The sequence below is a fragment of the Perna viridis genome, chromosome 14 (assembly GCF_037379345.1).
Source record: "Perna viridis isolate PV_CMFRI_1.1 ecotype Kerala chromosome 14, ASM3737934v1, whole genome shotgun sequence".
Lineage (NCBI taxonomy): Eukaryota > Metazoa > Mollusca > Bivalvia > Mytilida > Mytilidae > Perna > Perna viridis.
The window spans coordinates 21,465,601-21,482,091 of NC_142458.1; the positions used below are offsets into that span (position 1 = coordinate 21,465,601).

A 16,491-nucleotide genomic window follows, 5' to 3' on the forward strand; every position below is an offset into this window, starting at 1 on the left:
GGGTCGTGTTTTTGACTTATCAATATACCGTTTCCGGTGTAAACAAAAACGTGGTAGTAAGTACCTGTAGTAAGTTACTGGACCACTAATAAAATGGTTAGTTTGGAACTTCAGGTCTTTGTCACTCTATAAAGAGTTTACCACGGAACAAAAGACAGAAAAATGGAAAACTTTGAGTGCAAATTTCTTTATTTACTTTTATCAATTTACATAATACGTGAAGGGAACTTAGTTGGTGGCATCTTTGTAAAACTTCCATGGTTATACAATATCGAAACTACACAGCTAAATTATGGAGTAGCAGTTTCCGATGTTGATGATGACGGGGAAATGGAATGGATCGTTGCTGGCTTCTCTGGTCCCAATTTTATTTTCAAGTACAATAAAATGACTGGACAGTTAGTAAATTTAGCAAGATCAGGGACACCTTTTAAAAATATAATGGACCCTATTGGACAGGCCATCGGAGTATGCGCCTGTGATATCGACGGCGATGGTCGCGAAGAAATCTATTTTCTTAATACAAATAAAGCGTATTCGGGTGTATCCTCTTACAGCGACAAATTATTCAAATGGAGAAATGGGCAATATGAAGATTTATTGTCAGATGATGTAAACCTAGACCTCGAGGCTAAAAACTTTGCCGGTAGATCTGTTGCATGTTTGGACCGTTTCGGAAGCGGTAAATATGCTATCGTTGTAGCGACGTATTCTCACGGCGGCAAAGGCAATTTTGCATTGTTAGAAGTGGATGACCTGGATCCATTAACAGATCGACACAAGGGAGTATTAGTGATACGCAATGTTGCGGAAGATGCTGGAATTTCTAAATCGACTGGAGGTCGTGGCTTAGCTGTAGGACCAATTTTAAATAACATTGGTTCTTCCGATATTTTCTTCGCTAATGAAGGCAACAAGTGGATAGGCAATCCAGGGGACAATTATTTGTTTAAAAATCTGGGACACGGAACTTTTGAAGATATTGCAAGTGAAACAGGTATTTTAGACAGAGGAGAAAATGGTCGTGGTATAGCAATAACGGATCTTAACAACGACGGCCTTCTTGATATTGTAAATGGAAATTGGGAGGGTAATCACCGCATCTTTCTGCAGTATAAAAATTCAGATGGAAAACGATTTTTCCGAAACGTTGCTTCTGCATTTTTCGAAGAACCATCACCCATTAGAACAGTTCTCGTAGCAGATTTTGATAATAACATGCAGACCGATATTTTCATGAATAACATACTGACAGATAGCAGGCCCAGACCGAACAGTTTGTTTGGTGTCAAAGTTTTACCTGATTTTAATATTACAGTGGTAGAACGAGACTGTGGCGAGGCGGTTGAAAGGGAGGGGTTTGGAACAGGGGCTGCATACACAGATATTGACAACAATGGTGTTTTAGACATCTTAATAGCACACGGTGAAAGCAGACAACAGGCTTTGTCAGTGTATACAGCTCAGAAAGACAAAACTCAAAATAATAATTGGTTGCGCGTTAAACCATTGACTCGATATGGCGCACCGGCTAGAGGAGCACTCGTTTCCATTTACACAAATACTGGTGTTCGCTTATCACAGGTAATTGACGGAGGCTCTGGTTATCTATGTCAAATGGAACCAATTGCTCATTTTGGGCTTGGTAAAAATGTAGCAAAGTCACTTGAAGTGGTTTGGACAGATGGCGAAACGTTTAACAGAGCTATTCATGACCACGAAATTAACTCGTTACTTGTTTTGAAACATCCAAATTTAGAAAATTTATTCCAAGAAACTGATATTTTAACACATACATCCAATGTCAATGTTACTGTTAAAACTAGTGTTCACGAAGAATTGTAAAATTCATTCTGACGATGAGATTAAATGTGTATTTTTCTGTTAATTTATTTGCATTCTCAATATTTCATCTGTATTGAAACACAAGCAACAAGATAACACACTTTATGCAATTACCTCAGCTATTTCGTATATCTTGGTTGCTTTTAAGGGTTTCTTAACTTTTCATCGAAACTATCTCGGCAAGCCTTCATGCATGGTAACAATTTGGTATATAGCTCCAGTGTGAATGGATTGGCTCTGTGTATTCCTTTGTCTGTGCATGACTTCTCATCAACTTCTTGTTATCGTAGATCGTTGTTGCCTTTCGTAGGTTTTATAACTCTTTGATTGTCTTATTGCACATCAACAACCCTTCTTTTGGTAAATGGTTACCGTCAATATATCCACCAGAGCTCGAGATAAATGAGACTACAGGAATAGCGTGTTCTGCATCCCTTTTTAGACCTACATCTCGAATTTGACAACATTGGTCTTCTCACCACTAAGACGTATGATAAAAGAGACCACTTTAATTTTAATATCACAAATTCTCCTTACCTGTTCAGCAATATCCCTTCATCTCCTAGCTGCATATGGTGATTATTATGTCACAGTTGTATCGCTGCGCTAGAGCAAGCACTAACTACTCTGATTTCCTTGAAAGCCATAAATATTTGCGTATACAGACGCCTGAATCAGGGGTATGAGGGAATACTTCTTAAGAGGTCTCTTTCCAAACCCTTTTTTAGAAATCGGCCATTGGTTGAAAAATACTGAGTTTCTTTTAAAACAATGAATAATGATTGTTTTTTTTGTAAATTGTTCTTTGTGCTGATGTGACCGCTGATTTACCGATTATGACAATAGCATGCAAATGCTTTTTTATCACCTCTAGTATACTCACGTCGCAAAGGAAGAGGGAGGTTTAGCTCTGTAAAACCTAGATTTAGTCCACCATTTTGTTTGAAATGCCTGTACCAAGTCAGGACCATTGCGGTACCAGGTGCTCCGGTGGTGTAATATCTATTTTGTCAGATTTATTATGAACATGACTTTATTATGAATCGGACAAGTGTTCGGTAATTTTGTTGTTACCCTTTCTTAAGGCAAAAATAATTTTTTTTGTCGGAAAGATCTCTAGGAAAGTATAAAAAAATCGTCAGCCTTCTTCCCTACTAAAGTGTTCTTGAACGATTAAATAAGCCACTCTATTGCATTAATTATCGGAGGTAAACAACCAATTTGTAATCCATGTGTCTGTGTGGGAGATTCAATGTATTAGCTTCGGATTTTGTCACATCTTTGTTTGATAATGCTGTGAACATGCTAATTATAAGAGATGGCCCTTTTTTATTTGAACACTGATGTGTCAGTTTGAACATGTCAGGTTCCAAATTAAAAGAATGGTTGCAGTGTCAGAGGTAACTCGGACTAAGAGGTGGTTGGATGACTACATGATGACTTCGTCTTCCTTTCGAATTAGGGTGTATAGGTACAGAATTCCAAAAACACTTTTTTGGGGGTCTATTCTATAAATTACCAAAATTTTGCAAAACATTTCAACAACAAAAATTAAAAACGTTGCATGACGTAACTTAATGACCTCAGATGTCAAACTGAACATTTGGGACAAGCATGGACAAACCATTCCAACTTGATACAGCTCTGAATTTGAATTGAGATGAATGACACATATTATGACATGAATGATAGTGGTCGAAGAACTTAAAAATTTGCAATTAGACATAACAAATAACAAGAGGCTCCCAGGAGCCTGAATCGCTCACCTTGTTGAATTTTGCCTTTCAAAGGCAATAAATTAAACAAGAAGTTGTCCAACAATTTTTACTCAAGAAATCTTTGGTAGGACTTATCACAAGATCTTTTCAACAATTCAAAGTTTCTATCAGTTTTCAAGATGTTGACTGAAAACCATTAAAAAAGTCATGTTTCCCCTTTCAAGGGCAATAACTCTTACAAGGGGTCTGAAGACTTTTGTAGTCCTAATAATATGGATCATTTCAGCTATTGAAAGAATTTGGATAAACCTAACGGTTTGGGAGATATGTGTGAAAAACTACTGTCTGACTCCTATTCTCTATTTTTAGTAACGACGACGGCACTGTCTTTCAACGAATCAAAAATCCCCACCACAGTTCTATGTAGTATATCCCAAGGAACATTCATACCAAGTTTGGTTTCAATTAGTCAAGTAGTGTCAGAGGAGAAGATTTTTGAACGAAATAACATTAAGAATAGCAAAAATCATTGAAAAAGGGCAATAACTCTAACATGGCTTAACGGATTAAAACCAAAATTTGACTAGAGATAGATCTCATCATGCTGAACACTTTTATCCATGTCAGATTTCAGCTAAACCTAACGGTTTAGAAAATATATGTGAAAAACTACTGTCTGACCCCTATGTTCTATTTTTAGTAACGGCAGCCATGTTTTTCAATAAATCAAAAATCCCCACATCAGTTCTATGCAGGATACCCCAAGGAACATTTATACCAAGTTCGGTTCTAATTAGTCAAGTAGTTTCAGCGGAGAAGAGTTTTGTATAATTGTTGACGACGACCACGGACGCCAAGTGATGGCAATAGCTCACATGGCCTTTGGCCAGGTGAGCTAAAAATTACCTTCATAAAAAAACTTCTATATGTATATTTTACACTTACCTCTGTAAAATGATATAAGTGTATTTACTTATATAAATCGGCTACACTCATCTATTTAAAATGAAACAACAACCCATTATCTAGCTTGTGTCCTGTAGCAATAAATTAAGGGGGCTGATAATAAATACTGCATGGAGATGATTGTATTTTTTTATCAGATAAATCAACATCATATTATTTCAATTATTAGCAATGAATCAAAATGTTCTGTCAAACATTTGAGTCTCTTAGCATACATGTACATGTACAATACTTCCTTTGTCAACATGTCAATCCTTCTGAATGATAATGATTGGGAACACATTACATAATATTATTCATACATGATTTATTATCAATATTTGAAATAACCAAAGAGCTGCATTAAAGAAAATCACATGACCTTCGCCTTTTTAACTCAGAAATGAAAATCAGAAGTTCATAAATTCAGTGCAGAGCTCAATTTCATATCATTATAGTTCACCAAAGTTTCATGAAAGTTGCTAAAAGCATTTCTTCATTGTATTATGATATATGAACAATGGATTGACAACAATATGCTATGATATATTCCAACTTTTAAGATAGGCATATAAAAATAAAATCCCATGTTTGTTTGAAAGGACTTATATGCAATAATAATTTCTGAAGTCAAGAGTGTGATTACATTTCACTTAAAGAGGTGGACCTAGGGTAAGGAACATAACTTTTGAAATCAGTGATATGTTTGTATCATATTAAATTTCACCAAAGCCTCTCAAGCTTTCATTTGAAACAGAATGAAATCAGTCCAAGCTACTTTGATGCTTACATGAGATTGATGTAAAATGCTGAATTCTAAAGTTCCAATGATTTATAAGACCTGTGTCCTTTATCCTAGGTCTACTTCCGTAAGAGGTAAGAGTGACCTTTACTGATTGCACGATTGCACAATACATTGCTGTAAATAACATGATACAGCTGACCCCTTTTATGGTGTTAAAGTTTCATTACTTAGTTCAGTCTCAGACACAAAAACCAGAAAAAAACTATTAAGCCAGAAAGGGGATTTCATTCCACAAGACAGACATTGAAATAAATATGAAAATAAACATACAATGTAGTACAAAAAACTCTTATTAAATTTTTCCGAAGATTCACGACAATATGTTGATAAATGAATGGACATAATGGTATCATACATTGGTCAAAAGAGTCATGAACAAACATACACCAACAGCTATTTTTATAAAGGTATCATGATATGCCGCACTAACATCTGTTACTCAACTGGCACTTTTGAAATGTAATGGAATTGAATCAAAGAAGCTCTGTTTTTGTTTTAAGTAGTAGTCTTTGTAAGAATCATGCAAATTCGGCAATACATGTATGTGATACACACCAAAAAAGGCTACACATTTTTCTTTTTGTCATCAAGTTGCTATATAGGTCTATATGATGAAATGAATAATTATTGATTCCAATCTATCTGCTCTTAGGAGATAATCCACATTGAAAACAGTTTCTATTGTATTTTAGCGTCATTTACAGAGTTATCGCCTTTAATTTTGAATTCTACTGTACATTTTACATAGTTTTTATCTCCTAAGAACAAGGTACATGTATAAATGAAAAGCTACATGTTTATTTCTGTTTACTATAACATTTTAGACAAAAGATCAAACATAAAAGATATGTAGGCTTTCCAAACATTAAACACATTTTGCATGATTCTTATCTGGAGTGCTACTTACAATCTTTTCTGATTTTTCTATCCTGAATAATGAAATATAAAACACAAATAGGGGGAGGGGAGGTATCAAGTGTCCTATAATGGAGCAGCAATAAGTTCAAAGCCTGTAAGCCAATGTACACTGGTTTTTTTCAAGGATCACACAGTAGATTATTTTGGAACTTAATTCTTGAAATTCATCAGTGTCATAGACATATAGGTTTCCTATCACTATCCTTAAATGTCTGTCACTCTTTTTAAGTGTTGCATGTTAAAGGGATCGTTCAAATAGTCTGAGATAAGTCTGTTATCTATTTGCGTACCATCAGCTACTGGTTTTAGTTTCAATCTGGATGGCTTTAACTCTTTTCTGGTGTTTTGTTCCTGAAAGAAAGAGTACAAATCTTTTAAACTAAGAAAGATTGAAAGTATTTACTATTTTGTATTTAGGTTATACGTTGGTGCATTAGTTGCAATTCACTATATCTGTTTGTGCTCTCAAGCGCGTAACTGCCGTTAGGCAAAAAAGCTTTTGCCTGCACTTAATTTTGCCAATAAAAAAAAAAAAAATTGGCAAAATAAAATACATCCAGGAGAGGCATAAATGATGCTCTAAAAAACTATCTCCGCGGAGCTTCCCCCTGGACCTGCTGCCGTAATTTTGCCTACACTTCAATTTGGCCTCGGCTACATGCCTGCTTAAGGCAAAAATAAACAAAATGAAAACTGGTTGTGACGCACTCGGAGTTTCTGAATGTTACTAAAGGGTTTCTATGGTCGCTTGAAAGAACCGGGAACAGCTCAGTTTATGCCACATCATTTTTTTGTCGGAAAGATCTCTAGGAAAGTATAAAAAAATCGTCAGCCTTCTTCCCTACTAAAGTGTACTTGAACGATTAAATAAAAAATTCTATTGCATTAATTATCGAAGTAAACAACTAATTTGTAATCCAGACCCCAGACCCCAGACCCCCTGCGGTAAATTTGCCTACACTTCAATTTGGCCTCAGCTATGCGCCTGGCTCTTTTGTACACAAACTTCTGTATTAAATTGATATCAAGAGCATAAAATAAATACCATGTACTATTTTTCAGCAGTTTCTGTCATACAAATTCATGAAAACAGTTCATTCCTATTTGACCTTTTCAAAACTACAGGACTCATTTAATTATACATTTTGTAGCTTCAGAGATTATGTGCCAACAACCCTCATCTTCTTCATCCTTGTGCATACAAATATTTAAAGAGCCCAATCTAGAAGAAGAAATGAGCAAAAACTTCTCCTTGTTTGTGCTCATTTCTCCTTTTTGTCTTTTATAGAGAGAGGTTTTCGTAATAAATTACACAGACAAAAATGCCAATATTGTAACAGAATTTACTGAAACTTCTCCTTGTCATTGATGTCTAGATTAAGCCCTGTAATAATTCAATCATGGTTTTTTTTTTTTTTTTTTTTTTTTTTTTTTTCTTTTTTGCCGATTTGAATTTTTGCAGAGGTACTTGGAAAACTATTCAATGACTATAAGCTCTCCAAAAAATACTTTACCAGATCTGTGTTGTTCAAGTTGATCTAAAGAATTAAGGGTTACATCACAAAATTGACAATTAAACCCTGTAGCTCGTACCACCGATGGAGATACATCACCTAAAAATAAAATCAAGAGAAACAAATTGCACTAAAAGTGCTGCATTGACTTGCTTGCACCCTTATTCATTTCAAATATCTGAACTGCTGAAAACAGTATTCTTTTACTTGTATTCTGCAATAATACAATATATACAAGTACAAGATGTTGAATAGGGCAGTTCTGCATCTGTGCTCATGTACATTTCTTTAAGAGTAATGACTATATCGAAAAACAGAGCTTTTATGTTCAGGACATGAAAAATGCTTGGTGAAATCTCACATTTCACCCAGTCTCTGAGTCTCATTTACAGGCTATATTTTTTTACAATAACCTAATATTATATATATACATGTATGTGTCACCTGAAATTGTATTTAAGAAAATGATATTTTACATGTAGTACTGTCCTAAAATTACATTAAAAAATAGTACTATTGCAGTAGAGTCTTTTCCTTATCTTCCCGACTATATTTTCTTTTTAAAAAATTGTCCCAATTACAAAGAAAAATCTTAATTTCAAAGCAGTTTGGGGCAAGAAAGTTATGTACATGAATATATGCTCTTTTCAAAAGCAAAAAAATTTTTTTTTGTCTGAAGAAAGCTTTTATCCCTGTTCATTTTTTGAATGGCAGAGGTCCAACTGACAGAGATTGGAAAGTTAATATGATTTTAGGCTTTGCCTATGAAGGAAAAAGCTTTTTGTACTTATATGTAAATTACATTCAACTTAATTGATAATGAATTGTCATATTATACCACTGATGTCCTGATTAACAGGAAAATACCACACATCATATAACACATGCGGTGAGACTGCATTAATAGTGCAAACATCACTTCCGAAATACATCCCTTCGAACGGAAAGAATTTGATTGATTGATTGTTGGGGTTTAATGCCTGAGCAGCATATTTCAGTTATATTCAGGTGATGAACATGAAATGGATAATAAAATTAACACGAAATGATAATGATGATGAAATGAAAAATGGGATGGGACACAAGGACAATAGGGAAGACAAATCATGATGGCCACCAGAAACAGGGAGGGATGGGCAGGGTCGGGCAATTTAGCCTCCTGTGGCGGAGCGCAAATGTTCCTACTCCTATCGAATACCACAGCAGGATTCTTTAACGTCTTTGGCATCTTTCCCAACACGTTGCACCACTATGGTTAACGGTCAGATTTTCCATATTTTAGCCTGACAATCCCAGCATGTAACATGCCAGGGGTATCCAACTCCACCACCTGGGGCACACAACCCAGTTGCTATGTGGGCAGAGCACCCTAACCCTAACCCCCGGCTAGGGTTCTGAGCACTATTTAGTCGCCTTTTACAACAAGCTTAGCACTGCTGCAGGCCTATTCTTTTGACACCCGCACCTGCACGGAAGCTATGCATGTTTTTACAAAGAATCGACATATGTAAGATGTTGCTCATGCGCAATTCTTATAAAAAAATCAACTTACTGCTTTCAAAGCTGAGCATTCTCATTCTCTTAGCATGCTTCTTCCCATCAAAGTGCTGCCGTTCTTGTGACTCAGCATTGAAATCTAAACCACAAGCATCACAACGTCCATTGTAGGCTTTCCTCTTTAATGGCAGATTTCCAAGGGCATTATTCATTACAGCCTTCATTACTGGATTGATACCCGGCAACTGTTCTATTTTTTCTGCAAAAATTTTATCACTATCTTGAATGTCAAAGTCATCTTTAGGATTTGCCTTAAGTGGACCAGGATTTCTAGGTCTCTTTAAACTATTTGACTGAGGCTTAGCAGGCATACTTGGCCTTGGACCAGACCCAGTGAACATTCCAGATCTTGGCCCACTCATTGGACCTTGTGTTGGCATGGTTTGCTCTTCTCTTGGTTGTATCACGTTCCTCGGTGGAGGTGGTGGTGGTGGACTAGATTCAGGTCTGGGTTCACTAGGTCCACTAGAAGAACTCTGACCTTGACTTTGAGGCTCTTCTGTCTTAATCAAGCACTTTGGAGGGGGAGGAGGGGGAGGTGGAAACAAAGGTCGGTTACAGAGGTCAACTTTTCCATCTGACGAGGCTGGCACAAACTTGCCATACAGTTTGGATTCAGTCAATGGTACTGTATCTGTCTCTGCAAATAGTGATATAGATTTTACTTCTGTTTTGAGTTAAGTTATAAAGTTTTTAAAATGTTCATTTGGATGTTTATTACATGATAAACAACAAGTATTTAATATGTTCAGCATTTGATTCTTTTGATTAAATTTCCTTGCAAACATTCAGAATTTTAACGTTTAATGCCATTCTCAGCTAAGTTAATAAAACTAGTGTTCCAAAAACAGGCAAAAATATTTCATGGTTATATACAATCATCTAAAATTTAAAGCTTTTTTGTTTCAATCTGAATTTAAGATTAGATCTTCTATAATGTTGCTTTTTTCTTTATCTGGTCTGTTTCTAGAAGGACAGCATAGAAGATTTAATTTTAGTTCAGATTGCTGTTTTGTCAAATCTATTTAGAAGGTCTTTGTGAGATCACACTAAAGTCATGATTTCTAACAGCAATGGAATATTTCAAAACCTTTGAGAATTAACTAAAATGTGAATATTAAAGCTGAAATTCTGTCTAAACTTTGAAAATACTGTATTATTGTATTTTACATAATCTAGTCCCAAAACTTATTATAGACCATATTGTGACGAGACAGGGGGTGGAGATGGTTTTTGGTTTTTCCTACCGTTGATTAAATGACAACACCTGATGATAGATGAATTTACTTTTATAGATAATTGGACAGTTGACAAAAAGATTTGAAACTCTCAATCAAGGACACCTATGTAATGATAGAAAGTTTTAATTTCCTCATTAATTTTCCAGAAAACAATGGCGAATTTCAATTACTGTGAAAGTACTATTTTTCGTATTGGTACCAATTTTCGTGGTTTTCATGGGTAGGCCAAACCACGAAATTTGGATCCCAACAAAAAGGAGATGTCCATAGATGTGTTAACAGAAAAGCTCAAAACCACGAATTCAAGAATCCACGAACTTGTGTTTCTTACTAATCCACAAAAATTGGAATCCTGAATTAAACTACTTTCACAGTAATCAAGAAAAGACCAGACAATTCTATCATGTGAACATCATCACTGTAATCACTGAAATCGTTGTAATCACTGTAAATGTTTTCAGTTTTCTACCTGCCCGTCATTAATTTACACCTGTCTAAGATATCCACTGCTGTCCGACCCCAAGTCATATGATTATTTAAAAAGAGCTTTAAAGATTTGAATAATATTAAGGTAAGATGTTTGTCTTTATCAAAAGACATCCCTTTTTTTCTTGGTTGCTTTCTGCTTGTTTGTTTTGGAGATACTGGACTTTACTATTAATAAAAAGGGAGATACACATTCGCTCAACCAAAAATGTTTTTGCAGTTTATTGATCTTAACACATTCAAGATTTAACCAGAAAATCAAGTTTTAACTCCTGAAAGCAACATTTCATTTGAGACAAATGTCTAGAAGAATTTAGACCTCAAAGGATGGAGAACTTCAGCAAAACAAATCACAGATTATCAAAGGTTTTAAAAGAAATAGTCCATTGCATACCATTTTACAGGAAAAATACTTCATTCTGGTGGTCTATCTGAAATAAATGGAATATATATCGACTTTAAGTCATTCACTATAAAGGTTGTACATTGACATTGAGTGGTAATAAGTCCTTTCTTCTCCTCACACAAATAAGGATGTCACAATAGAAAATTCAAATATGTCTTTATACACTGTTTGACAGAAACTATATCTAAGGCTAAAATTTAAAAAAAAATGTGTTTGCTATTCCTCTACTTACTCATAAAAAAGATACCTACTCAGAAAATGTTTAAGTGAATTTATATTTTGGTTATCTCCCCTAGATTTATACCTATAAGAGTAAGAGGCATAAAATGTAGCATTTCTACTTATTATAATATGACTTGTCTGCATTTCCATAAAATTAATACAGATTAACAGCAGTTTAGAAGTTGAGATAGAAAATTTCACGACAAGATGTGATGTTCTGTCAAGACTTTCTATACACATGTACTGAAGTTATTCTGTTAACTGGCGATGTCACAGTATCCATTGCAGGAGATTCCGAACTTTTTGGTTGGAAACTTGAGTTTGGAATAAAATTACAAATCGAATTTGGAAAAATACTCAGAATTCTGCTGTCTGTTTGGAAAATAATTCGGAACAATGTTATGTGATGTAGTCATTGGAAATTGATATTTTTTTAGTATTATGACAGTAGCCTGAGATAAGAAATTATTAGGCAGTAGGAACAATGGAATAACAATAAAGTTGCCGATGAAATTTGATTCCTACCTACATGTACATTTTGTACACATGCTTTAAGCAATGAGAAAGGGGACATCAACAAACATATTATTTTTGGCATAAAGATATGTGTAATTTTGAATTGTACAGTGCATTCTATATAATTTTCATAACAAGTGTTATATAAAAAGCCACATGTTAATTTCTGTTTACTAAAACAATTTAAACAAAATATCAAAAATAAAAATATATAAGCTTTCCAACCATGAATCACAATTTGCATGATTGTTAGCTAGAGAGCTACTTAATAGCCTGAAACTCCCCATCTTTCTGGACCCTTTCATTATTCAAAATCTCTAGAATCACACCTGATTATGGTGATACAGAATGTAAATGCACCCTTCACAAAAAAAGTTTCCAATTCTTACCCTTTTTGGGGTCTAGGCCTTTCTCCTTCATCTTTTTAAAATGTTTGGCACCATTTCTATGCTGAGTTAACTGTTCGTGTGAGTTCAAATTCACACTACATATCTGACACTGAAAACCAGGCATCACTAACCTGTAAAACAAATAGGAATTACTAATTAAAGTGAGGTTCTATGCAAGAAGCAGTCAGTGGGTGAATGATAGTGAAAAAAACACACAATTTTTTCAATCTTATTCAATAGGTTATCTGAAATGCAGAAATGGCATTAATTTCTTTTTAAGTATCAGTAATTTGAAGTATAAATTATATGAAATGCACTGAAATTTTATCCTCAAAGGGAGATAACACACTTTCCCACCATAATTCTATTGTAACTAATTAACTCAAGCACAATTTTGAAATGGAAAATAACAAGCTGTGAATTGTTAAGTTGTCAATAAGCAAATATATTTCAAAGTGAAGGATATCATTACATGCTTTTTATAATTTTCACATAGACAATTTTAATTTTTTTTTAGAGGACACATTCCAATGGGAACAAAATGTGTACCTTTTTGTCAATTTGTTAGAGCACCCTGTATGCCTAACCTTGTTCAAAAGAATTCAATCTACTAGACTAAACAAACTTTTAACCTATCTACTAGTATAAAGTTTTTTTGTCAATGCTACACTTAATCGATATGTATAATTACCCTTAACTTCGCAGTAAACATTTAATTATGAAATTCCCTTTAGCTCATTAGCTGCAGAATGGACAATCATTCCTCTAATGCATATCATTCTACCATGGTGACTTCCTAATAAAAACTTTATCAAACCAGCATGACCTGACTGCCATATCATCAGTCACCAGGAAAGATCATGGACATCTTTCAGTTTTAAAACAAGTAATACTTAGCGTTTTCTCTGACCCTGCAATCTTCTATTTGATTTAGACATACCAATCGGGAAAGTATTGTTCTGTTGATTAAAGTTTTTTTTCTAGATTCACTTTACCAATGCTTGATAATTTTCATAATTATTTGGTGAAAAAGATTATGAATCTGCTTATAATTTCCATAATCCCCATAAACACTCGCTTTAGTTGAATTATTTTCTTCTATCTTAATTTATAAGAACTTTCCCAAATGGTGTGATATCTTCAGCAGGTATACCTGTTTACAACCATTGGAAATTTTAAAACCAGAGCATAACTTTACCAGATCTTGACAATGAAAATAAACCTTTACAGAGCATAGCTTTGAAAAACTTATTCATTTACAATATTTATCTTGCTGATAATTAAACAATTCATTTATAGGATGAATTATTTAAATAAGTAATGTTTATCAAAACAAACCAAACCAAATTATGTTTACAGAGCAAAATGGCATCTATAAGGGTCTAACTGGTTTTATCTAAGAAAACGCCAATTTTCCTCTGACCCTACAACATTCCTCTTTTTATTTGGATATTGATCAAACGGGTGACAATGCAATAGGCTTTCCCTTTTTATACTCTAAATTTAGACTACCCAAGACATAGTTATAGACACTCAATATTTTAATCTACCACAGAAACATGATTAGTGTTTAATAATTTGCCTCCTATTCCAAGAAGCCTGTGCATGTCTGGATGTCAAAAGAATTATAGGCCTGCAGCAGCATTAAGTATGTCGTAAAAGGCGGTTAAATACTACTCAGAACCCTAGCCTGGGGCTAGGGCGCTCTTGCCCAGAGCAACTGGGTTGTGTGCCCCAGGTGGTAGAATGGGATAACCCTGGCATGTTTTATGCAGGGATTGTCTGGACATAATACGGAAAACCTGATCGAAAACCATAGTGGTGCACCGTGTTGGGAAAGATGCCACATTCCTTACACGATAAAGAACCCTGCTGTGCTATTTGATAGGAGTAGGAACCTATGCGCTCCGCCACAGGAGACTAAATTGCCCAACCCTACCCATTCCTCCCTTTTTCTAGTGGCAATCAAAATTTGTCCACCCAAATATCCTTGTGTCCCATTACTTTTTTCATTTCATCATCATTTCATGTTCACTTAATCATCCATTTCATGTTCATCGCCTGAATATAGCTGAAATATTGCTGCTCGGTCGTTAAACCCAATAATCAATCAATCAATCCTGTTCCAAGAGCTAATGACAAGCATTTCATGTGTAAATTCGTTTAGTTAGAAGTCTGTGTGACAGCTGCATTGGAAACATGGAGGGGTCTAACAACATATCTACAGTCTCGGGTCATAAGTATTTCCGCACAATGGCGGCCGACGTTATCCGTGCCCGACAGGTGCGTGAACCAAATGCCGATATTTTTGTCATGACCTGTAACAAAGTGAAAATAGATTTGGTTTTTTTAAAAGGTCTATTTATAGAGTATTTTCCGGAAATCGAAGGGATGCATAGAGTTGTCTCTCTTTTGTTTACTTGTCGTCTGCTAAAAAATGGCACCGAGAGGAAAAGAGATGAGTGTTGATACGAAAAAATGCATTGTAAAATTAGATGAAGATGGACATAGTGGACGAAAAATCACTCAGATGTTGGGTTTGAATCCCTCTACAGTTCAAAAGTTTTTAAAACGTTATCGGAATTGTGAAAATGAAGAAAACAGGACACGAAGTGGTCGACCCAGAAAATGTGACGCCAGGACGGACAGGCAGTTGCTACGGATTGTGAAAACGGAGCGTAGAAAGAACTTAAAGGATGTTACTAACCTTTTGAATGAGAGAACACCAGTTAAGATAAGTGAATCAACTGTTAAGAGGAGGCTTAAGTTTTATGGATTCAAAAAATGAGTTGTGAAGAAGAAAATTGTGATCAGTGATGGAAACAGGTTCAAAAGGAGGGCTTGGTGTCGATCAAAGTTTCATATGACTGTGAACAATTACTGGAAGAATATAATTTTCTCTGATGAGACTCAAATATGTATAGGAAAGCATAGCAAAGTTCATATTTGGCGGAGAGACAATGAAAAGTGGTTTTATTCTTGCCTTGGAGAGAAGGGTGACGACACAGCCGGTCCTGTTGTGAGTGTTATGTTTTGGGGATGTGTAACATTTGACGGTGTTGGAACTTTTGTACCAGTGAATGGCACAATTAATTCACAGAAATATACAGACATTCTGGATAAACATCTTTGGCCAGTTGTGGCTAAAACTTTTCCGACAGGGAGGTGGATCTTCCAAGATGACAATGCTACCCCCAACCGATCTTGACACACGATTCGAAGGAAGGCAGACAATGATATCGAAGGAATGGTGTGGCCTGCGCAAAGCCCAGATATCAACATTATTGAGAATGTTTGGAGGTACATTAAAATCCGGTTACAGAAGGTGGTGCACAGGATCAAAACGAAGGAGGACTTGATCAGGGAGTCTAAACGTGTGTGGATGGACATTGAACCAGTCTATATAAGGACATTATATAATTCTATTCCAACTAGAATTCGTCGTGTATTGAGAGCCAATGGTGCAATAACAAAATATTAAAGTTAGTATCTCATTTATTTTGTCTTTAAAATGCCCTTTTATTGATTTATTTAGTGGTATAAAGTAAATAACGTTGAATGACGTCGGCCATATTGCAGAAATACTTTTGACCCGAGACTGTAGGTTTGGTAAGTGGTAAAATATCGTAATTTACGTTAAATATAAGATACTCTAAGTGTGCTAGTACTCCTGGGAACCAGGATATATTTGTGTATGTGAAACATATTGAATATTGCTATCGGGAACCAGTTTATAAAGTAAAGAACGTAATGGCCAGCCCAGAGATTTCCGAATGACTATAACGAAAAGGGATAAAGTCAAGACTTCCGAATACTCTCCAGAACTTTTTTAGCGCAATTTTATGAAATGTCTAGAGGACCCACCTTTCCAAATACTTGGGTTTGGTCCGGTTTTAGTGAGGTTTGTGGTGTTTTTTTCTTCTTTGAAT

General features: G+C 35.2%; 1 protein-coding gene and 1 pseudogene across 4 annotated transcripts; one reads left to right on the forward strand and one right to left on the reverse strand.

Annotated features, from left to right (window-relative positions):
- The first annotated feature begins 16 nt into the window (after positions 1 to 16).
- Positions 17 to 1,888, forward strand: LOC148598616 (cartilage acidic protein 1 pseudogene; annotated as a pseudogene).
- A 2,928-nt stretch (positions 1,889 to 4,816) lies between these two features.
- On the reverse strand, positions 4,817 to 16,327 carry LOC148598617 (uncharacterized). 4 transcript variants are annotated; one of them, XM_088562041.1, is made up of 5 exons: positions 14,567 to 16,327; positions 12,563 to 12,693; positions 9,298 to 9,942; positions 7,746 to 7,844; positions 4,817 to 6,582 (listed from the first exon to the last, which is right to left on the reverse strand). In XM_088562041.1, the coding sequence occupies exons 2-5, from the start codon at positions 12,684 to 12,686 to the stop codon at positions 6,524 to 6,526; spliced, it is 927 nt and encodes a 308-aa protein (XP_088418167.1). In that variant the 5' UTR covers positions 12,687 to 12,693; positions 14,567 to 16,327; the 3' UTR covers positions 4,817 to 6,523. The 4 variants fall into 4 exon arrangements, with proteins under 4 accessions (XP_088418167.1, XP_088418166.1, XP_088418165.1 ...); XM_088562040.1 differs by having other exon boundaries at positions 13,254 to 16,327; XM_088562039.1 differs by having other exon boundaries at positions 16,198 to 16,317.
- Positions 16,328 to 16,491: the final 164 nt, after the last annotated feature.

Bases quoted from the DNA above. Each gene is read 5' to 3' on its own strand.
- LOC148598617 (XM_088562041.1), bottom strand. From the start codon at position 12,686: ATGCCTGGTTTTCAGTGTCAGATATGTAGTGTGAATTTGAACTCACAC. The intron at 9,943-12,562 runs GTAAGAATTGGA...CACTATTTGCAG, and splicing joins AGGCCTAGACCCCAAAAAGG to AGACAGATACAGTACCATTG. The intron at 7,845-9,297 runs GTAAGTTGATTT...TTTTATTTTTAG, and splicing joins AATGCTCAGCTTTGAAAGCA to GTGATGTATCTCCATCGGTG.